The following is a 27,150-nucleotide window of genomic DNA, read 5'->3' on the forward strand; positions in this document are numbered from 1 at the left end:
TGTGGTCCATGAACATCTGAAGCACCAGAGTTGGACACCTCTGCCATAAGGTATTCACATGTTGTAATGCCTGACTGGACAGACCCATAAGATCATACATAGAGCAGATAAGATCCATTAATAAAAGCTAAGGTATATCCACAACCAACTTGTGATATGCAGTCAGAGTCATGTGCTCAAACTGAATGCTGTAGCAATGCATTGATGCTCTCTGGCATAGGAGGCAGAGCTGGTGCTCTAGGGGAGTGGAGCAATAACAAACACTCACTCCTCTTCCTCTCACTACAGAGCACAAGTAGAGTCCTGCATCGCAATTGAACCAGCCCTGGGATATTCCTGTCTTTTGGTGCAATAGATTGTTTCGTGTCCACTTCTACCAGGGGTATGCAAGAACCCCCATGATGCTCTACTGTTGTATGCCTGTCTTGTTAACACTCCTTTTGCCCTGTGTCTGTAGGCCGCACAATGAAGATTTCAGTATGGATTCCTCCCTTTCACAGTAAGTTAGCTTCAAACTGCATGTGCTTCAAGGTTGCATTGGGCCTTCACTCAGGGGAAACTCGCCATTTGTTACCGGTGGAGTTAACTGGGAATTGTTTTAATTGCGTGTCGGTGTAAAGGGGCATAATCTGCTATTGCGTCAGGACATCGCTACGATAAACTGATTTAGGAGTCTCTTCTCACTCCATAGGACTCTGGGAGCTGTAGTTGTGTGAGGAAGGATCTTCACAAAACTACAGATCCCAGGATCCCAGGGTGTGTGGGTAGCCAAGTAAGAATGACTGATGATCCGTCAGCTTAGGATGTGAGGAATGGAATGGAACGGTTCATTTCTTCTCCCACTCATCAAACTTGACAGTCTTTTACCTAGTATTTATTTATGTATTCCTTGGTGGTAATGCTTTCTGTGGTTGTGTGTGCTGGCTTCCTGCCCACAGCTTACCTTAATGGCACCATTTTGTCATTTTCTGAGAGGAAATGCATCTTCATCATCATGGGGAAACATTAAGAAGTGTGTGCAAAAATATAATTTTTGGAAGACGATGCTGGCTTTGGAGGGACGGGATTCCAGATATTTCTTTGAAACAAATGGAGACTTACATGAAAACAAACATTCTTTGTGAACAAATAGATCTCCGGGGGAACCTTTCCTTTGGGGGGAACATACCCCAGTGCTGAGCCTGCTCCTAAAGAATTCATCTCCTCCTTGGAGGCTCATTAACACATACTAACCACCATTCAGTGCTATAGTCATTACACGATGAACGTGGTTCTTTTACAGTGTTCCCCAAATGTTTTTAAATGCTGTGTGAGGAAAGGTTTGAAGGAGGCTCTGCCAGCCGAAAGAGCAGCCTGGTGGGGCATGGCCGAGGGGAGAAATGGGGGGGGGGGGAATTCTCCGCCCCCCAAGTCACCAGCTGGCATGAGCCCAGGGACATGTGACCCCCCACATGTCCCTGTGAGCGCTCCACCTCTGAAAGAAGCATCCTTCTTTTGCAGGCTAGTAGGACCCAACTCCTTATAAACAGGATATTAAAAGCACTTAAAAATGTGTGATACGCATATGCCAGGGGTCTGTACCCTGTGGCTCTCCAGATGTTCATGGACTGCAATTCCCATCAGCCAACTGGCCATGTTGGCAGAGGCTGATGGGATTTGTAGTCCATGAACATCTGGAGAGCCACAGATTGCAGACCCCTGGCATTTGCAGTCAATTTTTTTTTACAAAGCCAAGCTTGAAAAGCAGAGGCCCATTCATAGTTAAGAAACGTGATTGGGCACAAAATAAGGAATGTGAGCTCACTCCCAGGAGCTCAGCGGGAAGGCTTTTGGGACAAGATCTGGCCTCTGGGCTTCCATCTGCCTAGCACTAATCTAATGGAAATTTGTCTCCAAATGTATTCTCAGAAGCAGCTCATTTGATTCTCTAGCTGGAGGAATAGTGCAGGCCGACACTGAGTTATTGGCGAATGTAGTGCTTGTAATTGACTGCAGGGGAGCTGCTGGTCTCTGGCTATAAAAGTTGCACTCGGTAAATAGATTTGGAAATTCATTGGCTTATTATACATCTTCAATAAATTCATGAAATACAGCGATGGCACATCGGGAGGGGGGATGTTACTGACTGTGTTAACACTTCGGTTTTCTGCAGCACAGTGGAACTATCTGTTTGTGACAAGGCAGTCGATAGAGGTGGAAGCCGCTATATCAGCTATGAAAAAGGAACTGGGCAAATGGCAGAAATCATTTGGGGGGTGGAGGAGATACCAAGCCAATCACTCCATTTACAAAAGGCCCCATGGGTTTTCTCCTTGCTTTAGCCTGGGGCATGTCTGTTCACTGATAGCTAGAAGAAAAGTTTGGATTTATACCATCTTTCTCTCTTGTAAGGAGTCTTAAAGCAGCTTACAAACTCCTTTCCTTTCCCCTCCCTACAATAGACACCTTATTAGGTAAGTGGGGCTGAGAGAGGTCATGTGGAGGCTTCATGTGGAGGACCAGGGGAACAAATCCAGTTCACCAGATTAGACTCTGCTGCTCATGTGGAGCAGTGAGAAATTAAACCAGCTCTCCAGATTAGAGTACCCTGTTCTTAACCACTGCACCGTGTTGGCTGAACATGACTGTGAGACAAACTAGATTTTTAAAGATGAAAATGTTTGGGTTATATTTCTAAAATTCTCATCCAAATTTCTTGTGGATTTTGGGTTTCTGAATTGCTTGCTGGTCTTTGCAAAGTGGAAGTAATATTTTGGGAATCCATTGAAGTTTGGTTGCAGATTTCCAAACTTTCCACAAAACCATTTGTGGTTTGTCTCAGATTTCAGGATTTGTTTTGTTTTGTCATCATGCCATGCATGTCAGCAATGATAAAACACTGTTAAAGAGCATGTTGACACGATGGGTTGTAACTGTGATAAATGGAAGTTGCTGTGATGCTGAAATAGTACATGCTGCCAGTTCTGCCCAAGGTTAGGCCAGGAGGAATCCAAGCGTGGATAAAGTTTTGCCCATGAATCCAGGGGCATAACAAGGCAGCCCTGGGCAAACTGTAGCCCTGGGCAAAACCTGAGTTGGATGCCCCCCCCCCCCCATGGGCAGCTACTCCACCCTGACCAAATTTTTTTTTCACCAGGACTTGGTGCCTGCAGGGGGTGCATTTATAGAAATATCAGCACCAAAATTTCAGCCTATCATCAGGAGACTGTCCTTATGCTACTTCCCAAGTTTGGTGAGGTTTGGTTCAAGGAGTCCAAAGTTATGGACTCCTAGGGAGGTGCCCATCCCTTTCATTGTTTCCAATGTGGAGACTATTACTAGATGGGGGCTACGGTTTTCTGAGGGGTCCATAATCTTTGCCCCCCCCCTAGAACCAAACTGCACCAAACCTAGAGGGGTATCAATCAGTGGCAGTCTCCTGATAGAGACCCTAAAGAAAGTTTTGAGACTGTGCCTTCAGAATAAAATGTGCCCCCGCCCCTGGCCAGTGCTTCAATGTCCCCCATTGACAGCAATATAGAAATTACTCCAATTACAGGAATCGAATTCTTGGGCAAATTTCTAGGATGTTCCCTAGAAGGGGGCGCATTTTGGATAATATCAGCACTAAAATCGTCAGGGTATCATCTGGAACTATCCCTAATGGGACCCCCCAAGTTTGGTGCAGTTTGGTTTAGGGGGTCCAAAGTTATGGACCCTCAAATGGGGTACCCTATCCCACATTCTTTGCTAAGGAGATGGGGGATACCCTTTTGAGGGTCCATAACTTTGGACCCCCTGAACCAAACTACACCAAACCTTGGGGTTGCCATCACGACAGTCTCAAGATGATACCCTGAAAGTTTGGTGCTGATACGTCCAAGAATGCCCTCCCTTCAAGAACATCCCGAAATTTGCCCAAGAATCTTTGTTCTGCATTGAGTTTTCTGCATTGCTGTCAATGGGGGTTGCAGGCTGGGGGGGGGCACATTTCTGAAGGCACAGTCTCAAAACTTTCAGGGTCTCATCAGGAGACTGCCCTAATGATACCCCCCAGGTCTGGTGCAGTTTGGTTCAGGGGGGCCAAAGTTATGAACCCTCAAAACTGTAGCCCCCATCTCCTATTAGCTCCCATTGGAAAGAATGGGGGATAGGGGCACCCCCTTTGGGAGTCCATAACGTTTGACTCCCTGAACCAAACCTCACCAAACTTGGGGGGTAGCATAAGGACAGTCTCCTGATGATACGCTGAAATTTTGGTGCTGTTATCCTGAAAACTGCGCCCCCTGCAGGCCAAAAATGGAAAACCACTAAAATACCCAAAAACGAACCCAGCATTTTGATGCCCCCCCCCCCACAAGGTGATGCCCTGGGCAGCTGCCCATCTTGCCCAATGGGCATTATGCCAGTGCATGAATCCCACCCACCAAGTGCCGTAACTCAAGTGCTGTGACAGTAGCATGTTCTATTTTGCATGGCATTATTACTGCTATGCAGGAGCACATATGCCATCAATAAAATATCCCACACAGAGAATCTTAATGCAATCATATCCACACAATTTTTGCGGGGTTTTATCCAGGTCTGCAGGCAGCACATTGGTGTAAGCTGCAGAGCAGCTGAAACCTATAGTATACTGACTCAGGTCTTAGAAATAATTTTAGAAATTCCTCTAGTAAAGCAGAGTAGACCACACGTCAGGGCAAACCCGTAAGAAAACAAGGATCCAGCTGTGGAAACACTGTCTTCCTGATGTGAATAGGGTTGTCAGTTTACAATCCAGAGGTACTACACAGATCTTTAAAGGAGGACGCAGCCAACAGTTTTTACTGTTCTGATCTTTTCTTCTATTCCACATGCTCTAGCAAGCAAACCCCCATTTTGACAGGGACTGATGGAAATTGTAGTCCATGAACATCTGGAGCACCAGTGGTGAACTTCAGCAGGTTCGCACCACTTAGGCAGAACCAGTTGTTAAAATGGTGCTTGTAAACAACCAGTTGTTAAATTATTTGAACCCCACCACCAGAACCGGTTGTTAAATTATTTGAGTTCCACCACTGTGGAGCACCATAGGTTGGCCACCCCTGTGCCTAGTTGCATCGCGTCCACTTTGTCCACACCTCTGTTTTCGGGAATTTCGGAAGTTTTTGCTTACATCTCTGGCTTGTCCCCTGGCAACTTAAAGAATTGAGAAGAAAGATGCATGCATAATTTCTGTAAGTTGGAGAGAAGTTTTAATTCTGGGATGCCAGAAACCTGGGGATCCTGTGGAATTACAGCTCATCTCTAGACTATGGAGATCAGTTCCTCCAGAGAAAACGGCTGGTCTGGAGGGTGGACTCTATGGCAGTGTACCATCCCCCCACCCCCTCCCCGAGGTCCCTGTCCTCCCAGGCACCATCTCCAAATCTCTGGTAGTTTTCCAATCTTTTGTGGCAACTTTACCCCTCATCACCCCCATCCCTACTGGCAGCTAAGGAGGATCTGGCAACCCGAAGTGGGCCAGTGGTCCTCAACTACGTGTAGTCTTTCTAAAATTGCAGTGTGTAATGCTGAGCCTTTGTAGACTATAATTTTAAAACAGGGAAACAAAAGGCACGTCTTTGAGACACATCTTTGAGTGCCAGTCACCTCATAAAGTCATCCCCGATGCATTCTACGTACTTGCAGAAAAGAATCTTTCACTCCATCTCTCTTTCCTGCTTTTCCTCCAACAATGCATATAAATCATTGCAAAACTGGTGGCAGTTTGGCATCCTCGCCTGGCTCTTGCCCAAGTCCTGGCAAATCTCTGAGCACGACATTTTAATCAGACTTTTCAACTCTATTGTTTCTTTCTCTCCTCACGGTCAGCTGAAATTCTCCTCTTAAGGCTCTTTCCACACAAATCCGTGAAAACATCTCTAAAACATTTTAACATCCCTCCTTATTATGATGTATGTCTGCACTCCCCCCACCCCTCACAAAAGCAATTCCTGGCCACCATTTTGTGAGGCATGGGAAATGTCTTAAAGGAATCGCGAATGAAGGCAAATGAAGCCATTTTGAAAATGTTTCAACTACAGAATCATTTTGAAAGGGCATTCATTGAAAACATTCTGAGGCTGCCAATAAAACATTTTGGGAACCAAAGGGGGTAAAATTAAATGAATGAATGAATGAATGAATGAATGAATGAATGAATGAATGAATGAAAACAATGCAAGACTCCATGGATGAAATGTTTGTTTCCTGCCTCAAAACGTTTTAAAGGGTTAGTGTGGAAAGGGCCCAAGTTTCTCCCTGGATTTTGTTATGGGATTAACAATCTGATCCTACACAAGTTTACCCAGAAGTCAATCCTGTTGAGTCCAGTGGGTTTTAACTGCTATGTGTGCATAAGGTTGCAGCCATATTTTTATTTAATTTACACTGCTCTGTTAAACTCTTGGGACTCCTCCTTTTTCCTTGGGATTCAAGCAGGCAAGTGTGTGAGGGAAGTCAGAGGGGCTTTCTTAGGATCGGGTTGTTTGGCTGCAAAACACAGAAGAGCAAGAGCCCGTGCCTTCTTCAGCCTAAACGTGTCTCAGGACCCTGCCAGGTTCTGCACCCACCTTGACCACGCAGGGATCTAGTGCCACCCCCAAATTTGGCACTCACGTGTGCATGCCTGTGCACGACCAAGCACACCCAACAGATCTGTGTTTAAATCTCTAGTGAGGATGTGTTCATCACCTTTGCCTTTCTTGGAGGCTATCAGCTCAGGGAGATACAGTTGCTTTACTGTCCTGATACCCAAGTCCCAGGGTGCCTCCAAGCTCGCTGAAAAGGCAAACAGGCAAGTAGAAGCCTGAGAGGGGGGTGGGGTGGGCTTAAATCCCCCTACATGTCTGAAGGCCTAAGACTGGAGGGGGGGGGCACACAATTTCAGTCCTTGCCCCAGGCACCATTTTTTGTAGATACATAGGTGGATTCCACATGGCCAAAAACAGCTGTGTGAAAACGATGTAAAATGGTTTAAAACAATGTAAAAGGGTTTACACTGCTTTCACACTGTTTTCACACTGCTGTTTTTGACCCATGAGGAATCCACCACAGTCTGTACATTCTGATTTCTTTTTTCAATTTATCCTGACAACTTTTGTAGCAAGACTGCAGTACCATACATCAACCATCCAACCATCCTAACGTTGAGATGGATTCCTTTACGGTTCTCCGTCATTCATGCAAATGTTTTCAGCAAAGCGGGTGACGTTGATTCAGAATTGTCGCTTTCTTACAGGCAGTGTTTAATTTTTGTCGACTCTGATAAATGGAAATCTCTCAGAGGGTACCCGTAGCAGAACACCAGCCCCCTCTTGAGGCTCTCCGGGGGGGGGGGGAATACTTAACAAAGGCAGCAATTGACTTGTGCATGCAATAGAGCAAGCATCTTGGTTTTGCTTTCTGTGTTTCCCAAGAAAGCAAGCTAACATTACTGAATTTATCTGCAGCATTGGGAGGGGAAAAAATCACCTCCAGTAAGCCAAAGTTTTGTTTGCTTACTCTGAGGTTTTCAGTCGCAGGAGACAGGAAACTGGAGTTAAGACCTGGTTCACACCTGCATGAGGATGGACTGCTTTACTCCATGCTTCAGGTGATGGAATCCACCTTTCCTTTGTGTGAAAAGTGTTCATGTAATAAGAGAACTTTCACAGCAGGGTGAAAGATTCCCCTCAGCGTGCTTTGCTTGCTGACCTGTGTGCAGAGATTTTTGAACATACAGGAGCGTTCCAAAAGGTGATGCTTCATTTGCAGTTCAAAGTGGCACAGGCCATTCTAACCATCTCGTTCACACAAGTGGAAGAGTCAGGCCCAAGAGAATGGGAAGTGTTTTATGATATATGCAAACCATTTACTGCTATTTGTTTTGATATTGCTGGAGTTTTCAAAATATATAGCGGGACATGCTAGTGTCTGGCAAGAACTGCTAGTGAAGTAAATGACATACAGTGGAACCTCGGTTTTCGTTGGTAATCCATTCGGAAACACCCAATGAAAACCGGAATCGACGAAAACCGAGGCTATGCAGTCAGAGCAGGAGAAATGCAAAAGACGCAGTGAATTTGTGCAGAAGTTGCAGCGAATTTTGTAACCGATGTCGACAAAAACCGAGGCTCCACTGTAATTAAAAACTCCACAGAGGAGGCTCCCCAATGTTTCTCTGCATGACATACTGCTCTGGCCTTGCTTTTATGAAGTCAGCTCTTCATGACAGGGGACTGTGGTTCTGCGGAAGGGCATTTGCTTTGCATACAGAACATCACAGGTTCAATCCTAATATTTCCATTCAAAAGGATCCGGTAGCAAAGAACATGAGAGATCTCTACTTAGGACCTTGCTAGTCAGATCTGATCAATGCTTTGATTTTGTATCTTGTGTTGTTGCACAGAGTGTAGACAGATAATTCGATCTGATACTAAATTGCAGGAGATTTGCAGAGAGGGGGTCTGTTGTGTTTCTGTATGGATCACTGTTCTGCTCTCTCATTCTTCCAGTCCTTCATTCTTATAGAAACAGAAAATGTGGGGGCCTTTATCAGCAGGTTATTCTTACTTGTTCACACTGCAAAAGATAAGCTTTTGGAGTGTGAGTAAAGCATGCCCTTGATTTGTATTCAGAAAAGCGTGTGTGCTGCTTTTGTCAAAGAAAACATCACAGTAACGACATGACTCTGCGCACTGTGTAGTGGCGGTCTGTTTCCAGTGCGTACTGCCTGTCTCCAGCCAAAGTAATTTACAATTGCGTTTATGTGCGCACAAGCTTTTAAAAGACTGTGAATTGGCATGAGCCAGTCCTGGCACTGAATGTGCGTGGCCTGATGGCCAAGAGATCGTCAGTACGGCACTATTATTTCAAAGTGCTGCAGCTAGAATCAGTGGTTCCTATGACTATAAATGCAGGTTGTGTATTTTGATTACAGATTTATTCAGAATCTGAAATTTTAAGCACAAATTTTGTTGGGCACTCTTGGAGGGGAGCAACGATGTCCGCTTGGGTCTGGGCTGATGCCCCTTTCAAGCCTTTGTACCTTTTTCCATGTAATTGTCTGTTTGCAGTAGACTGGTTCTAGAAATGGACCATTGATCTGGAAATGTGATGTTAATGTGGCTGAGCTATAAACAGTTCTCTGTGTTATTTACCTCATAAGAAATCGTTATTCCCATGGTTAAATGATTGATCTTTCAGTTCTGAATTGTCAACGGTTAAATACTTACTTGAGGACAGAGTTTTTAAATTAACTTCAGATGTTGCAAAAGTTTTTCTCTCAAGCCTCAAGAATCAGATCGGCTAAGATAACGAATTGATTGATTGATTGATTGATTGATTGATTGATTGATTGATTGATTGATTGATTGATTTATAGGCCGCCTCATCCCCTAAGGGGATGTTATACTTTTGTATCATATGATAATAGTACTGTTTTATGCTGTTTCAAATTCCACACAATTATAATATTGCTAGTTTATCTTCTATTCATTTATTTAAATTGTATGGAGTCTATGGACTATGAATCAATCAATCAGTCTATAAATAGTAGTGGGGAAAGAGAGATCTCTTCCAGATTGTATTTATCCACAATTGACAGCTATCTGCATCATTTTCATGTGAAACCGAGTAGAAATGTCAGATTAGAAGTCTTATGTGTGTAACTTTTATTATAATGAGTGTAATGGTTATTATTATAATGATTCAGTTGTTTTCTGTTGGCTGGAACTTGAGATGCTATGATTTGATGCTTGTGAGAAAAAATGTATTATTGTGTTTTGCTTAAGTTAAAAAAGGCTTTTTAAGGAAGTAACGTCTGACCAGGACCACAGACAAAATGCTTATCTACATTTCGCCTCAGATTTTGGGGTTCTGAATTTTTGTGGTCTTGTTTCTGATGCATGGGATATACTCCCCTCTTTTGTTTTTAAGTTCCTGGTTTGGTTCAGAGTACTTAACTGGGCACTTGGGAGCCACTGTTGACTCCTTGGGTTGACATAGTTCCTCCGCGTCCCTGTAAATTATCATTTCTGACTGACTCATTTTGTCTGTTCTCCTTTATCCTCCCTCAGGGTTCAAGTGGAGTTTTACGTGAATGAAAATACATTCAAGGAGCGCCTCAAGCTGTTTTTCATCAAGAACCAAAGATCAAGTAAGTTTTTTTTTTGCACTGACCTGATTTCAGTTTTTGAGAAACCTTTAATAGACATTAGAAAAAACCCAAAGCAGTTAAAACTAAATAAAGTTAGTTAAAAGACCAATATTACAAGGCATGCAAAACATGCACAAGGCATGCAAAACATGGCTACAGTTTCAGGTATTTTTACCTTGGGATTATTCAGTAACTTAATCATTTTTATTTTGTCTGGAAGAGACGGAAATCCTGCAGTAAATAATGCAACCAGGTCAGATCTAAGATTATTATGTTTAGGGCAGTGAAGCAAGACATGAGCAAGCGAGTCTGGTATATGGAGACAGAAAAGGCAGCGTTGCTCAAGATGAGCGATATTAGAAAAAATGACCTTGGAGTAAAGCTGAGGGAAAGGAGTTACATCTTGCTCTGGTCATAACCCATCTAAGTTTATAATTTACCAGTTGGTCCAGGTAAGTAGCAGGGTAGAATTTCTGGGGAGTAATTCCAAAAAATAATGGAGAACAAGAGCTCTGTGCTTTACTTAAAAGAAATTGGTATCCTTGTTCAACTAGTCTAGCTTTTAGTTGGTGACCTGTTAATAGTATTGTGTGCTTCTGTAGATTCTTAGAACAAAAAGGTATGGCTGGACTGAACCAAATGAGTTTTTGTCCAGTCATGGAAGGAGTCACACAGATGCTACCAATGTGCTGAATCAGACCATTGGTACATCAAGATTAATATTTTCTGCTTAGACTGGCAGCAGTTCTCCAGGGTCAGCAAGCAGAAGTCTTACATATGCCTGCTATCTGGATCCTTTAAACTGGAGATGTTCGGGATTGAACCTGGGAACTTCTGCTCTCCCAATGAACCATGACCTCTCCCTTTAAGTCTTCATCTCATGAAAGGTTCCATTTGGCTTACAAAGTGTGCCTTGCTGTCAGAGGCATATCTACGATGGACAGCCAGGGCAAGTGCCCTGGGTACCACTTGAAGGGGGTGACCTCAAGTGCCTGGCCTCTTTCCCACCAAGGAGGAACCCACAGCTTAAAGCTAGACCTGGCCAGGCCAAACCAACAGGCTCAGCCCAGCCAGGTTCAGTGTTCACCTGTGCTCACCTCCTCTGAAGTCCACCTGTCAACTCTGAACTTAGGCAGACTGCAGGTGAGGGAGAAGAGTTTTCAGTGCTTGCCTTAGGCACTGTTTTCCACAGAGATGTCCCTGCTTGCCATGAGTGAGTGAAAGGGCCTCTTTGAATCTCACCTTGCATATAATACCTGTTCTTGTTGCTGTGAACTGATAAGAATGTATTTGCCGTAGCATGGAAAGCAGACCTCAAATGCCAGCTTTTCTTTTTTTTAAAAGTTACATTGAGGAGTAGGCAGAAGATGCCAGGCACTCTGACTGCTTTTGAAACGCCCCAAAGCTCATGTTAGATTTTATTACCCATCTAGCCCCAGCAGGAATTAAATTGACAGAGCTGACCTGTTTGATTTATGGGGACTTTTTTTTACAGCTGATGGATGTGGCAGCTTGTTTCGCATGGAGGGTGATTCATCAGTTTTCACACATGCTTATGGACCTGGGTGATAAATCGTTGCTGCTAATTACCCAGCCTTGCTCACTGGAAGCCTTTCTTTTCCGTTCTTTTGAGAGTGCTGTTGAGAAACAATCCTGCCATCTAGTGGTCTCTCATATTCCAGCCTTTTGTGGCCAGGTCTTTATATTCACCTTCCTCTTTTCATGGGGACCAGCAGTGTGGCTAAATTTCTTCAGAAATAATTTTTGTTTTAACTTGGGGGGAAGAGGGTTGAGAGAGAGAAGTCCCCAGACTATTTTTTTCACATTGATATTCAGTTATGCTAGTGTTTGCTTTTGTTCTTTTTTTCGTCATCAAGTCGCAGCCGTGAGGGTTTCAAGCCCAGAGATGTTCAGCAGTGTTTTGCCATTGCCTGCCTCTGCATAGTGACCTGTGTAGTGACCCTTGGAGGTCTCTCATCCAAATACTAACCAGGGCTGACCCTGCTTAGCATCTGAGATCTAACAAGATCAAGTTACCTCCCCCAGATTTCCCCTTCGAGAATTTTGTGACATCTCAAGTGCTGGAAGAGGCCAATTTCCCCATCTCCCTCTTTAGAGCCAACATGGTGTAGTGATTAAGAGTAGTGGACTCTAACCTGGAGAACTGGGTTTGATTCGCCACTCCTCCACATGAAGCCTGCTGGGGTGACCTTGGGATAGTCACAGTTCTCTCTGAACTGTTTCAGCCCCCACCCACCTCACATGGTACCTGTTGTGCAGTGGGGAGAGGAATGTAAGGAATTTGTAAGCCACTTTGAGACTTCTTGAAGGTTGAGAACAGTGGGGTATAAAAATCAACTCTTCTTTTTTTTCTGATTAACTGATTCTTCTCCCTGGTGCCATTTTGTTGAATGAAAACACCGTCTCCCAAAGATACTTTAAGGCTCTACCAGTATAGTCTTTCCCTCTGCCATCAGGGTTCAAAGAAGCCAGTGGCAGGTGCATTTGATTGGAAAAATGGGGCTGGGGGGAAAGTTTGCTCCCTTCCTCTGTGCTGTAGCTCTGATCCATACCCTCTCAGCTCCTTTTTAGGGCCCCATTTCTGGAGTTCCAGCCACAGACTTTAAAGCATTCCAAGGAATTTACTGCCCTTAGAAGGGCAGGTTATAGCCAAACCTCTCCCCTCCAGAGAGAGCAGGCCTGTAAATGCTGGCCTGAAGCTCACAGAGTATGAAATAATATTAAAACACTGAAGTGCGCGTCTTTGTTTTACTGTTTGGCCTTTTGTTTGTTTACAAGTGCATGGGATGGGAGGATACAGCCTGAGGGAATTGAGCAAGCTTTGTAGAACCTTTTCAGCATGAGGGCAATTGTTGGTCCTGACCCAGATAAAGGATCCTTGGGCAGGTTTGTTCTAATAAGCAGAACAAATTATTGTGTGAGTTGGTCCTCCTGACAACACTACGCTAGCTGTTTTAAATGTTGTTGAACGCAGATGTTCCCTGAATGCAACATTTATATAACGAAAAACATTTTCGTGCCTGTGATTGAATTCTTCCCCCTACCTCCTCATGTTTATCTGAAGGGGCTTTTTTTAAAAAATGTTCCTGATGCAATATATGTTGTTCATAATGAAGCACAGAGGTTTTCTTCATTCTATAGCGAGGTAGAGAAATGTCGCTGTTTGAAAGTTATGATTAACAACTAGTGGCTGACAAACCAGTTGACTGAAGTTGAGCCACAAAAAAAAGACGTTTCTGCTAGATATCCAGGCCATTTCCGCACAGATCCCCAAAAACGTTTCTAAAACATCTTCAAGACTCAGCCCCCCCCCCCCCACTTTACAATGACCTCTGTCTACACTCACCCCCTCCAAAATTCCTGGCCACCATTATGTGATTTTCCCCTCTTTTTAAAAGTTCTATGTTGAATCAGTGCTTCAGTGCTTCACAGCCTCAGTCTGCATTCTGTCCTCCGTAACTCAATGCTTCGAAGTTTGCTCCCCCCCCCCCCGCCATTAAAAGAACAAACAGAAATGCTGCAAATAAACAGGCACAGGGAACTGAGTGATCTCAGAGAATGGCGCCAAGGAGGAAGTTCAGAAAAGCTGAGACGCGTGGGAAGCATAGTCAATAGATTGCACGGCAACTGAAGACGTTTCCAAAACATTTCACCCAGAGAATCCTTTTAAAGGGGGATTCATTTGAAATGTTTCAAAGCTGGAAGTAAAATGTTTAGGGTGAAAGCAGTGCAAAACTCCATGGAGGAAACGTTTCATTTCCTGCTTCAAAATGTTTTTAAATGTTTGTGCGGAAAGGGCCCCAGACAACCGTAAAGAATGATGAGTATGGCTCCATAGCTCCACTACTTTTTTCATTCTTACCATTCCTTCAGGATGCTCAGGGCTGCCCCATATTTCAGAGAGAAAGAATGGCTTGGCTGAAGCCACCTACAGAATTCAAGATGGAGGCAAGATCCAAATTGAGGACTTTATTTGTAGTTCATTTGTTGCACTATCCTATTCGATGCTTTCATTCCCCCATGGACCAAAGCATGCAAACAAAGTACTATCGATATATATGCAAACAATACAAAAACCAGTCAGTTTATTTATGCTGTTGGCTTGGTTGTTCTTTAGCAACCTGGAATTCAAAAGCCCTAAAGAGCTTCTTGGGCCACCTATTGTGCTGAGCCAGCCATGAGAATGGTACATCTCTGAATTAACCTGTTTGAAGGTCTGCCTGCTCTCATGCTGGACAACCTACCAATGAAGTTTGTCATTCCAAGTCCTGCTGCCTGTGTCCCTGGTTGCAGAGGTGATGCGGGTTGCGGTCAGCGATAGGGTGTTTCCGGTGGTGGCACTTCAACTTTAGACTGGAGCACACCCTACTTTACCATCCATGAGTTATCTGGCCCAAACATCTCTTTTCGTCCTGGCTTTTTTCTTAGAGGTTCAATCTTCCTTTAAAAAACATGGGTTGTTTTTACTGCTTGCTTCTAGCCTACAGTCTGTTTTACGGATCTCATTTGAGGCTGTTGTTTTATGCTGCTTTTACCCCCTGGTTTGGTTTTTTATGGCTTGCTTTCATCTCGATGGTCATTATGTTGTTGTGTTTATGATTCTGTAGTGATGTTTTTATTTTTGGAGCAGCCTTGAACAGGTCTCCGGAGAAATTTTATACCCAAATAAAGCTGTTAGGCCGAGCTTTCTGTTACAGGCATTTTGCTGCTGATCTGATCACTGTTGTTAAGACAGCAGGAGCCAGGGAAGGACCAATAGTCTCCCTCTCTTCCCCTCTAACCTAATTTCCCTCTTCCCTTTTCAATGGTAACTATGGTTTTGCATTACCCATGCACTGGCCAAGCCAAGAGTAATGCATGTTTGAGGAACGGGAGGTTGTGGGAAGCAAGAGATACACGGGAGGGCGATTTTCTGTCCCAACAGAATAAGATAAGATCTCATTTCACCCAACTCATTTCACATCAGATAAGATCTCATTTCACCCAACTCGGGGGGGCCCTTCCGCACATGCAAAATAATGCATTTTCAAACCACTTTCACAACTGTTTGCAAGTGGATTTTGCTATTCTGCACAGCTTCAAAGAAGCTGATCAGATACAAAGAAGCTGATCAGATACAGCTTCAAAACTAGTTTGAAAGTGCATTATTCTGCATGTGCGGAATGAGCCAGACTTTCTGTAGTTGAGATTGCCACCAAATTTTGCACATCCAATATTTGTGTTTTGGAAAATTCTACTTAAAAAAAAAATCCTATGTGCAGACCAAAACTGTGAGTGTTTATTTGAACACTGTTTTCCATTTCTTCGCCCTAAATTTTTCCCCTTCAGTTTACACATTTTTAAAATCTAGTTTTGTGCCAGTGGCTTGTGAGGGGTGTAAAAGAATCATAAGAGCGAGAAATAAATTAGAAACCCCAGCTGGCAAAAAGGATAGCACAACAAGGCTCCCACAGACAACAGAAAGAGTGGAAAAGAGCACGTCTGCCCATCCCTGGTTCTACTTGCCAGCCACTGTTCCATGAGGGTGGGGGTGTCAAGCGCCATCCAGTCCAAGTGTGTTCATGTGCTTTGAAGGAAGGAGACATTCAGAGGTGGTTTGCAATTGCCTGCCTGTTTATAGCAACCCTGAACTCTCTTTGAAGTCTCCCATCCTAGTGCTAACAGGAACAAGCCCTGCTTCATTCCCAAGATCTGACATAGGTGTCAAACTTGCAGACCTCCAGAAGTTATGGACTACACTTCCCATCATCCCCTGCCAGCATGATGCTGGCAGGGGATGATGGGAACTGTAGTCCATAACATCTGGAGGGCCGCGAGATCATGCTAGCCTGAGTCATCCAGGTCAGGGTCCGTACATCACCGTAAAACAATTTGTGTGTATATTTTCATTCTCCCGGATAACTTTCATTCCCCTCCTTTGCTGCAGGTCTGAGGATACGGCTCTTCAACTTTTCTCTGAAGCTTCTTACCTGCCTTCTTTACATTGTCCGTGTTCTGCTTGATGACCCACAGCGGATAGGATGGTGAGGAGGGTCTTTCTTTGGAATGCTACGTCCCTTTGCCTTTATGTCATCCTGGCTTGTGCGTGGGCTTGTGTAGACTTACCTAGTGATCTGAGAGGTTCCTTGGGACCACACAGTATTGCAAGTAGGCGTGGCTCAACTGGATGTGTCACTAAGGCACAGATGTCAAACTCGTGGCCCTCCAGATGTCCATGAACTGCAATTCCCATCAGCCCTTGCCAGTATAGCCAGTGCTCATGTTGGGAGGGACTGATAGGAAATGTAGTTCATGAACATCGGGAGGGCTGTGAGTTTGACACCCCTGCCTAAGGTCTTCCACTCAAGATGTCCAATTTGGGTAGATCTCATTCCCATCATGGGCTGGCCTAAACAGGATGAAATGCAAGGAAATCTTCCCAGTGTGCTTTTTAATGGAAATAGAAGCTGTGAGGAGCCCCAGCTTAGATCGGGGCCACGGGGTGGGGGACGGAAGTGGTTGAACCATTCTCTGTATGGTTTTGCTGATCAGATACAACTTTTTACTCACTGACTGTCATTAGCCCTGGAGGAAAACAACAGCCAACACTCTCTCTTTGCTTTTATCTTCGGCCCCTTCCGCACAGAGGCGGAAGGGGTTGGGTCGGCATAATCCACACCGACCCGACGACGCTGGGACCGTCGGCATGGATGGTCCCAGAACCGGCTGGGATGACAGCGCCGTGGAGCGCTGTCGCCCGGCCGACCCGGCTTGTCCCTGGCCCTCCGGCACATCGCCGAGGCCTGGAGACATGCCCCCCTGCCCTGCGCGCCTGCTTGAGCATCGCAGGACAGGGGGGCGTGTCCCCAGGCCTCAACGATGCGCTGGAGGGCCAGGGACCAGGTAAGTGACGGGTGGGAGTGGGGGGAGGGCGCCTTGGAGCTGCTGCCATTCGCACGGCAGCGGCTCCAAGTCGGCATTTCCCAACAACCTCGCTCCCCGGGCGAAGTTGGGAAATGCCGGCTTCGCGCCGGTCGGGCGACCCAAGGGCCAGCGCGGCTGCAAAGCAGCTGCACCCCCTGTGCGAATGGCTCCCTGGGGAAGGCGTTTTTGCCATCCCCAGGGCGCCATAAAACGCTTGTGCGGAAAGGGCCTTCCAGTGATAAGCGCTTATGGAAGGGGTATCAATTTCAGTTGGTGAAACCAGTCAGAGAAGAGAACAGTGCACATGCAGCCCATCCCCCCTTGAGCAAATAATTTCCCCAAGTTGGATCCTGGCCCCATTTTTGGTTCGGGAAAATGGTAGAAAGCTTGAAGCTCTCAACGCTACAGTCTTGATTTAAACTGGGACCCTAAGGCACTTGGGAACTTCATTCTCCATAGCTGTTGTGTGTCTACGGAAAACAAGAGTCGGATACGGCAAAACAAATCCTAGTTTTGTCCCTCGTTTCCTACTTATCACTGTGTATATTTTCCTTCTAAAATGTGTTTTTTTTTCTCCCTCTCCCAGCTGGGAATGTGAAAAGCACAATTACACAAGCTTCAACCAGTCCTGGACAGAAATCAACTGGTAAGCAATTCTAAACTTGCCTGGGGGTAATTTTGTGACTTGGTCTTATTTAGAGCCATTTGTTGCAATCAACAGAACTGAGAAGCAAAATGCTTGAGCCCACTTTCAGATTGCAGGAGGGGTGTTCTGCATTTAAGTACTTCCCTTTGACAGAAATACGCCTCCCTGCTTATAGGAACGTAGCACATCAGGGAGAAGACCAGGCAGAAGCTGACCCTGAGACATATTTAGTTTTTTTTCCCACATGCGTGGAAGTTATTTGCAAGGTCCCATTCAAAAGGTCCTCACCTGTAGATGGTGCAGCTGAGAAAAGTTGGTTCTGCTGTTTGGGTAAAGTGGTCCAAATTGCTAATAAAGGCAGGGTCATTTTTAGTGTATTCTCCTGTGGCTTCATTCCCCTGGGAAGTGGAGTGTGGGGTACCACTGCTTCTTACTGGAGGGCCCTTTTTGTTTGAATAGGAAGAGATATGTCTAGCTCTTTGAACTGTCGAAGGCTTTCACGGCCGGAATCACTTGGGTGCTGTGTGGTTTCCGGGCTGTATGGCCGTGTTCTAGCAGCATTCTCTCCTGACGTTTCGCCTGCATCTGTGGCTGGCATCTTCAGAGGATCTCTGAAGATGCCAGCTACAGATGAAGGTGATGTTGGCCTAGTGCACAGCGGAAGGACTAGGTGCCAACTCACCCTTGCTAGAACAGGAGGTAACTGCTTGCAGTATAAGAAAAAGAAACACTCAGACAGTAGATTTAGTTCCAACAGGAATACTTTATCTCTTGTTTCTCAAAGGAACAAAAATAACAATAACTATCCACTCTCTACTCTGACAACAATCTGAGCCCGAACCTGAAGGTGAAGGAGAGGTACTGAATTGGGTATGCAGTCTTCTTATATAGTTTTGTCCAGCAAATCATTAGCTAGATGATCTAATCATCCTGGCCTGTGACCTTTTCACTTCTGCTGACTGTTACATGCCAATCACTGCAGACCCAGACAGAGAGGCTCCGACCTTTACAATTCTGCTGACTGTTACATGCCAATCACTGCAGACCCAGACAGAGAGGCTCCGACCTTTACAATTCTGCTGACTGTTACATTCCAGTCATTCTAGACCAGCATATGACCACCTTGCAATTTTTAAACGTCAGGAGAGAATGCTGCTAGAACATGGCCATACAGCCCAGAAACCACACAGCACCCAAGCTCTTTGAACTCTTAGGCAAAATTCTTTCCTGACACCTGAGATCCTTTTCTAGAAATGCCAAGGACTGAATGGGGACACTCCATGTATGCAATGTCTGAGCTCTACCACAGTGTTGGCCTAGGCTCAGGGATCTGCAACCTGCAGCTCTCCAGATGTTCATGGACCTATTGGACATGCAGGCAGGGGCTGATGGGATTTGTAGTCCATGCACATCTGGAGAGCCACAGGTTGAAGACCCTTGGCCTAGCTCTGGGTTGGGAATTGTGGAGATTTGGGGGTTGTAGCTTGAGGAGAGTAGGGTTTGGGGACGGGAGGGACTTCAATGGGGTACAATGCCATCGAGTCCACCTTCCACAGTGGCCGTTTTCTCCACATGAACTGATCTCAGTTACCTGAAGCTCCGCTGTAATAGCGGGAGATCTCCAGCTACCACCTGGAGGCTGGCAACCCTACTTTAGCCACATGACCATGTGAGGCTGCCCTATGCTGAGCCAAACCATTGATTCATCCGGCTCAGTGTTATCTGCTCTGACTAGCAATAGCCCTTCAGCATCTCAACTTTTCCTTACTAGACTCCTTAGAAACTGAACCGAAAACCTTCTGGGTCCCAGCCTCTTTCTACTGTTTATCACAAAATTGCCTGCCTCTTGCTGTGTGTGTGCATCAGTTATCTCTAGCACAGCAAGAGGTAGGTCATCTGTGTCTTTTTGACCCAGGTTAAATACTTTTGTTCTCAGGTTAGCACCATTGCCAGCCAAGAGGGGAAAATGGTAAATCCTAGTAAGGAAGATATTAGCATGCATAGCAAGTTCGAGTAATTTTGCAAATAGCTCATTGTCCATGCCGAAATTTACTTAAATAATCTGCTTAACAAAACTCTTAGGCCAGAAAGCACGTTTTCATAAATGTGGTAATTCAGCAGAGTGTTCAAAGGCTATTGTGCGCAGCAAAGCCCATCTAGTCTCTGTTTGTGCCAGGAACAAAATTGCTGAGAGTCTTTTGGATACAGTAAACATAGCTTCATGATCTAGTCTAGCTAACTAGGGTGGAGAGAAACAATTCATCCTTCAAACCTTTTTTAGATAATTCCTGCTGGGACCCCCAGAGCAGTGGAACAGGTAATATATTGACAGAAAAGATTATTTGGGGGTGGCGTCTAACCCCTTCCCCCAAAAAATTCTGTCACAATTTAGTGAAAATATAAGTGGGATAGAATTATGGAAGATTTTTAGAAGTTCTTGAGGTAAAATTTGTGGGTTTGCTGACAAATAGGCAAGATTGGTCCCTGAGGATAAAGTTTTCCTCAGGATTAAACGTAGCTGAATCAGGGCCTATAATATTTGCACGCCAGCTGTCGCAAAGTTCTTTCTCTCCATGAGTCATCTGTGTTTAAGCTCAAATGTGAAATTTCCAAATTAAGTGTTCGTGTCTTTCAATTTTTTTTCTCTCCAGGGCTCCTATCTTATGGGTGGATCGCAACAAGCCATTGTGGGCAATTCAGGTAAGGGAAGGATAATGATGGGGTGAGAAGTTTAAAAAGTGGATGTTAAGATGAACCCGATAAATGAATTCTAACATAGCAAATTTGCTGTGTAATTGTTTGAAAAAGTACATTTCAAGCAACAGGATTTTGCTAGTCTTTAGACTTTCGGAACCAGATATGTAGACTCTGTAGTAGATATGGGAGAGGGCTGTGCTTTCCTAGGGGACTTACTGTATACATGAGAAGCCTTTAGCAAAGAACACTGCCGCACCTTCCAGAGACTGATACTAGACTGAATCCTGCAGATCCATACAGTGAGTGCTTCTTGAGATCCCCTGACATCAGTGGAAGTAAAGGTCCTTATTAGCAACATGGATCTATGAGATCCAACTCAATCATTCAATCATTCAACAACCTTTGTTGGCATAATAGTACAATTCTATCAACAGAGAATTCAGTCTCCAAACAGGTAATGAAAATAAAATTATGAATAAATATCAGTACATAAATTGAAAGCTAAAACAAGGGGGAGAAAGGAATTAGGCAAGTTAATCCTTGGATCTCTGGAGTATATATAGGTCATTTGGCTACTGGATCTGTTACCTCGCTGCTGGTGTTATCTAATAAAAAGATGATCTTCTACAAATCGGATGTGTGCTCTTTTTTTGCTAACAGCCAAGATAGCCATTTTGTTCTAAGTGCCATAAGGAGGGGACAGTATAATAAAATATGTTCTATAGAGTCTGGACAGCCCCCATTACATGCACAAAGCCTTTACTGGCGATCCAACTCAACATGAGCTGCCATAGAAATGATGATTGTCCTTAACCTGAGATTTGGCAATTCATGAGGGCTCCAGAGCCATGAAAACTTTAAACTTGAACTGCAAGGAGCTGGAGATAAATCCCAGCCCACACAGACCTTCAGTGCTTGCCCGCATAGGGAGTGTGAAAGGCCACAGGGGCAGAGGCCCGGAGGCTACAACTCGCAAAGCAGAGGTCTGCAGACCTATTTAAAACCTATTTAAAGGTCTGCAGGCCTAATTAAAATCTGGGGTCTGAGACTATTGAGAGAAACTGCCAACTACTGCCCAGTTTTAAATTTGTCATTTCTGGGAAAGGTAGTTGAAAGAGTGGTTACAGAACAGCTGCAGGCATTTCTGGAGGACGCATCAGTTCTGGATTCCTTCCAGGCTAGTTTCATGTATTTGTTGTATATTGATCTTTTTAAACATGAGTGCATGCCACCCTGAGCCACCTTGGTCGGGAAGGGTGGGATATAAATTTAACAAAATAAAAATAAATGTGCCACAAAATGCTGACAGTTTTTGTTTTTTGCTGCAACAGATTAATATGACTGCTCTTGTAGAATTAACTTGAGGAGCAGAATTACGTGCCCTCCAGCACTGTATAGAGACCTTCTGATCTGCTCTCTTTTCATACCAATTATCACTCCCCCAAACACCCACACACATGAACCTATTATTTGAGCCTATTATTAGGTTGCTGAAGGCTATACTCCACCTGGTGTTCTCTCACACTGGAAGAGCTGATCTTACTCCATGGTGTAAAAGGAAAGAAAGTGTTCCTTAAGTTTCAAATATGCCAGGGAACAAATTTAATTGGTTGTATGGAATTGGCCACAGACAGCTATGAAGAATGACTGAAGTAGATCTGAATCCATTGGCCACTGTGTCTATAAAACAGATTGCAAAAACAGAAAGAAGACACATTGGACATGTGACAGAGAAAATCATAGCGGGTTGTGATTTACATGCACCCTAAGTTGCCCAATTTCTGGAGGAGGCTACTGCAGAAGCTGACCATCCCTGCAAAAATTCCTGATTCTTTTTCTCCTTCCAGGTCAGCGTAGCAATCATTAGCTTTCTGGAGACCATGCTCCTAATTTATCTCAGCTACAAGGTAAGGGGGTCTTATGGGAAAGTTATTAGAGATGGGTGTTTGGTAAACCCAAAACAGAAACAACCACCCCCCTCCCAAATGCCTTGTTGGTATTGGTGAAGGTGGTGTCCAACTGAAAAAAGTTGGCAATAAAAAGGAGCCAAAAAATGGTATTATGTGCAGTTTGGAGGCTGGGCCATCAATGTAAAGTTTGATCCGGCTAGGACAGCCCCACAGCTTTAAACTGTGGACTTCATAAGCAGACCCTGAGCCCAGCATGCAACTCTGCTCCTGCCTCTGAAATCTACATAGATCTTAAGGCAGCAGGTGGCACAGGTTCAGCTCCCTGTTGCCTGATACCTTTCAAACCCACATGGAGTCTGAAGCAGAGGTGTAGCTCCAAGGGGACGGGGGCGCACACACCAGGGGCATGCCCCTGTGGGGGCGTGGCGGGGGCGTTCTGAGGCAGGGGCATTTTGGGGTGTGGTTGTTCTGGGGCGGGATAGAAGCAGAGGACGCACCCGTGCACTGGGCGCTTTCCCCCCTTGCTACGCCTCTGGTCTGGAGGTAAGCATATTTTTCAGGTTTGGGTTTAATAACCCAATCATTTAAAAAAGTCAATATATAGCATCAGGTTTTGGGGGGGGGGGGGGGTGAATATTTCTGGGTTTAATAAACCCAAACAATACCAATTTTTGTCCATTCTTAAAAGTTAGCTTGTGGTTGACCTTCCAGTTCAAAAAATTAAGAATGTGTTCATATACCTGTGACTGCTATTCTACAATTCCACCATTAAGCAATTGATGTATTCTTGGTGAAAAGGCCATCAGATTCTAACGCCAGTGACAAACTTCTGTGTCACTTGGCCTGGACCCAAAAGATGATGCTTTTCCATTGATATGGCTCATACCTTCAGCTGCAAGATGCTGCACAGACACTCTTCCCTGTGCATGAGATGGGGAAGGGTCATGATCCTGTTATCCCTATCCCCTCCATGCACATGGCTGTTGGTGAAGTCTGGACCTCAGTTGGTGGAGTCTGGACCACCTAGTACAGAGGTAGGGAACCTGCGGCTCAAGAGCCGCATGCGGCTCTTCTGCCCTTGCATTGTGGCTCCATGAGCCGAGCCGCCGGCTCCACCCTGCTGCCTGCAGGGCGGGCGCACCAACTGCCCACGGTCGGCTGGGCTGTGCCGCGGGCTTCCCCTCTCGCCCGCCCCGTTGGAGCGGGGCGGGCGCTTTCCTGGCAGCCGGCGAGGCCGAGCCGTTGGCTTCATCCTTGCCCACCCTGCAGGCAGCAGGGCGGGCGCATCCATGCGCTTCTCAGAATGAGTGGAGTAAAAGGTTAAAAAACCCTAAATATATAGTGTTACCTTTATTTTAAATGTCAAAAATTATTTGCGGCTCCAAGTGTTTTCTTTTCTTGTGGAAAAAGGCTCTTTGGCTTTTTGGGTCCAAATGGCTCTTTGAGTGTTAAAGGTTCCCTACCCCTGACCTAGTAGCTGTCTGAGCATCTGAGAGGCCCCCAAATCCTCTGCACACCTAATACAAAGGCATTGTGTCATCCACCAGCAAACACTTGAATTTTGAACAGGTACCAAGATCCAAGGCTATTCTATAGTCTAATCTCCACATTTACAAAGAAGTCATTTCCTCTCTCTCTGACTAATTGAAAGCACTTTTCTGCCACATTTGCCAAAGCCATAATGGATGTTGTTTCTCTCCTGAACCGTTATTCTGTGTATGTAAAGTGTCATCAATCTGTAGCCAACTTATGGTGACCCCAGGAAGAAGCTTTCAAGGCAAGTGAGACACAGAGGTGATTTGCCATTGTCTTCCTCTGCAAAGACCTTGGAGGTCCATCTCCCAAGTACCAGCCTTGCTTAGCTTCTGAGATCTGACAGGATGGGGCTGTAACACGCTCCGACTCACTGTCGGGCATCTCCGATTAAAAGATCCTAGGTAGCAAGCGTTGAGAAAGACCTTTCTTGGCAAGATGCTGCTAGTCAAAATACATGTAACTGATCTAGAGAAACTAACTCAGGCAACCTTGCATGTCCTTTATGGGATTAGGAGCCATGGTTGAATAATAGCACCTGCAGACTGCTTCCAGATTAGAATTCCCAGTTATTGATTATAAAAAAAAATGCTGTTGGGGAAGTCCTTTTCTGTGGCCCACTCTACACGGGCCACTACAGCGGCTGCACACCAGCACATATGAAGCCGGTGTGGCCCCAGTGCCGGTGCCTCCATTTTGTTTCCTCACACTTACCTTCTCTCCCTGTGGAGATCCGGGGATCGAAGGGCAGCGTGGGCGTGTCTCCTTGTCCCTTCAGAGCTCCACAGGGAGAGAAGGTAAGTGTGGGGGAAAGAGGAGACACGTAAAGGTGGCGCCTGCAACCCAGTGTTGTTCCCACGGCACTGGCAGAGAAATGCTGTTTCCCAAAAGCCTCACTCGTTGAACAAGGCAAGAAAACAGCATTTCCCTGCCAGTTGGTGGGGGGAAGCATGGCGCTGACTCGCTGCAGAGGCGGCAGCCGTACGAATGCACCCCTGGAACAATGTTTTTACCATTCTAGGGGCGCTGTTTTTGACCCATGTGGAGGGGGCCTGTCTGAAAACCTGACTATTTACTGACAATAAGAGAAGATAATGCTGCATTAAATGGATCGGTGTTCTTATATGGGTATACAGTAGCTTCCTATGTTCATATTCTCACAAACTGAAACTGGAATAGGTGCTCAGTAGCCCCTGTAAGTAGCTTTGAAGTATGAGATTACTCCTGTTTCTGAGGTACTATTCCTATCATTCTCACCAACATGCTAGACAAATGAGAGTCATCGGTGTCTCAAACACTAGCACCAGTCTGTGTGCGCCCCATATGCCTCTGCACAGGCCCTGAGTGAGAAGACATTGATTAATCATGCACGCTTGTGGGAACAAGCTGTAACACAATCTGTTTCTTCCCCTAGGGGAACATTTGGGAGCAGATCTTTCGGGTTTCCTTTATCCTTGAAATGATCAACACTGTGCCCTTCATTATCACTGTAAGTGTGCGCCGTTGTGATTGCCTAATAACCCAGTTGGATTTGCCCGGTTCTAACGGTGGGGGCATCCCCCAGTGAGATTTTGCTGTATAGTTCAATGAAAAACATATCGAGTCTTTACAGGAGCATTGTTGGGGCCTTTCTCCCTATCAATAGTCAACATTGGGGGGATGCAGCTGGAATGATGGTGTAGTTCAGCTGGGCACAGAATGTTGGAAAGCAAACAGCAAAAATTAGAAAGCCAAAATGCAAGCTTATAGATTCATACTAGTATTTATTATTTGTCAAGAGTCTGCAATCCAACACAGTACTTGTGTATTATCATGCAGAGTCAAAAATCATAGGGAAACAGTTGTGGAAGAGGTCATCTGTTTGTTTACTCCATTTTCATCCCACCCTTCGTCCAAGGAACTCAGGTTGGTGTGCTCGATTATCCCGGCTTCATTTTTGTCCTTACAAGAACCCTGAGAGATGAGTTAGACAAAGAAGCCAAAGACCTGTCACGGTACAACATGGATCCTCAGTATGGTGCCCCGAGATGCCATAACTTCCACTGATACCTTTTCTGATGCTCGCCGGGGGGTTATCAGAATTGGTTGTGGCCAGGTTTTGCCCACCTAGGCTTCTGGTTGACTGTTAAAGATTCGATTGTCTGCACAGATTTTTTTTAAATGTTACTTTGGCAGCAGCTGCCACCACAGCACAAATATCTGCACTGTGTTGCTGCATCCACCATGCTGTGTCAGAATCCCAAATGTGCTCGTGACCTCAAAAAGATTGGGGACCTCTGTTCTATGCCTTTGTGACCACAGAAGAACGCCCATTGGACGGAAATGCATTTGATCCTGTTTATCATGCCTGTGGTCTTATCTGTATGTCTTCAACCTGTGGATATTTGTTTGTATTATTTAATGTACATTGAGGACTACTTAGTCAAAAAGGTTGGGGAATATGGGGAAAATGATATTGACCTATCTTACAAGGCAATTGCAAGGTTAATAACATGCTGCTGTGCAGAAAGTGTTTTTAACAGCGAAACTGCCCTTTATACTAAATACCAGTTCATGTTATTTATAGTTAGTTATACATCACCATTCAATTAGTTGCTATGCATATTTTGGGATTTGGGTAGTAATCTGTGGAAGTTTTTATCCTTCAGATGAAGCAGGAACATTTCTCTGAATAAACATAAGATAACCAGGACTTGTTCTTCTAGATATTTTGGCCTCGTTTGCGGAATTTGTTCATTCCTGTTTTCCTGAACTGCTGGCTCGCAAAGTACGCCTTGGAAAACATGATCGTGAGTAGCCAAAAGGTTGCTGTCATAATCCACTAGAAGGACAGAATTTTCCACTGTTCTCTTTCTGCTCTATTTGAGCAGATTGGGCTGTGAGATTGATGTGACAAAATGGGGAAGGAAAGGGCACAAAATGGGCAGATCCAGGCAGTTTGGAAAGATACACCAAACAGGGTCTTGAAGCTGGCATGACAACCTAATTCTTAGGGTTGCCAGTGGTGGGTTGGAAAGTACCTGGAGAGCATGGGGGTGCAGCGTGGAGAAGGTGGGGTTTGGGGAGGGGTCTTCAGCAGGATGTAACGCAGTAGGGTCCACCCTCCAACGTCGGCATTTTCTCAAGGGTAAACTGATTTTGGTCATCTGGAGATCACTTGTAACAGCGGGAAATCTCTAGGTGCTCCCTGGAAGTTGGCAACCACACTAATTCGCCAAGCTTGTTGCAAATTCTGGATTTCAGGTATTTGTGAGTGACATTTCCTTTTTATCCCACTGACTCCTCAGTGGGATAGCTGA

At 45.1% G+C, this 27,150-nt stretch overlaps 1 protein-coding gene across 5 annotated transcripts in view; it reads left to right on the top strand.

The window, feature by feature from the left end:
- Positions 1-27,150, top strand: part of KCNT1 (potassium sodium-activated channel subfamily T member 1) — a 174,494-nt gene that overhangs the window by 86,808 nt on the left and 60,536 nt on the right. For 3 of the 5 annotated variants that reach the window (XM_048512780.1, XM_048512782.1, XM_048512781.1), the window contains exons 2-8: positions 10,062-10,141; positions 16,089-16,185; positions 17,652-17,711; positions 20,363-20,411; positions 22,256-22,315; positions 25,266-25,340; positions 26,557-26,640. In XM_048512780.1, the coding sequence (XP_048368737.1) occupies positions 10,062-10,141; positions 16,089-16,185; positions 17,652-17,711; positions 20,363-20,411; positions 22,256-22,315; positions 25,266-25,340; positions 26,557-26,640 (505 nt within the window). Of the gene's footprint in view, positions 1-457; positions 500-10,061; positions 10,142-16,088; positions 16,186-17,651; positions 17,712-20,362; positions 20,412-22,255; positions 22,316-25,265; positions 25,341-26,556; positions 26,641-27,150 lie in introns of all 5 variants that reach the window. The other 2 variants (XM_048512783.1, XM_048512785.1) reach the window with 1 other exon arrangement.

Source organism: Sphaerodactylus townsendi, linkage group LG12, assembly GCF_021028975.2.
Source record: "Sphaerodactylus townsendi isolate TG3544 linkage group LG12, MPM_Stown_v2.3, whole genome shotgun sequence".
Classification (NCBI taxonomy): Eukaryota; Metazoa; Chordata; class Lepidosauria; order Squamata; family Sphaerodactylidae; genus Sphaerodactylus; species Sphaerodactylus townsendi.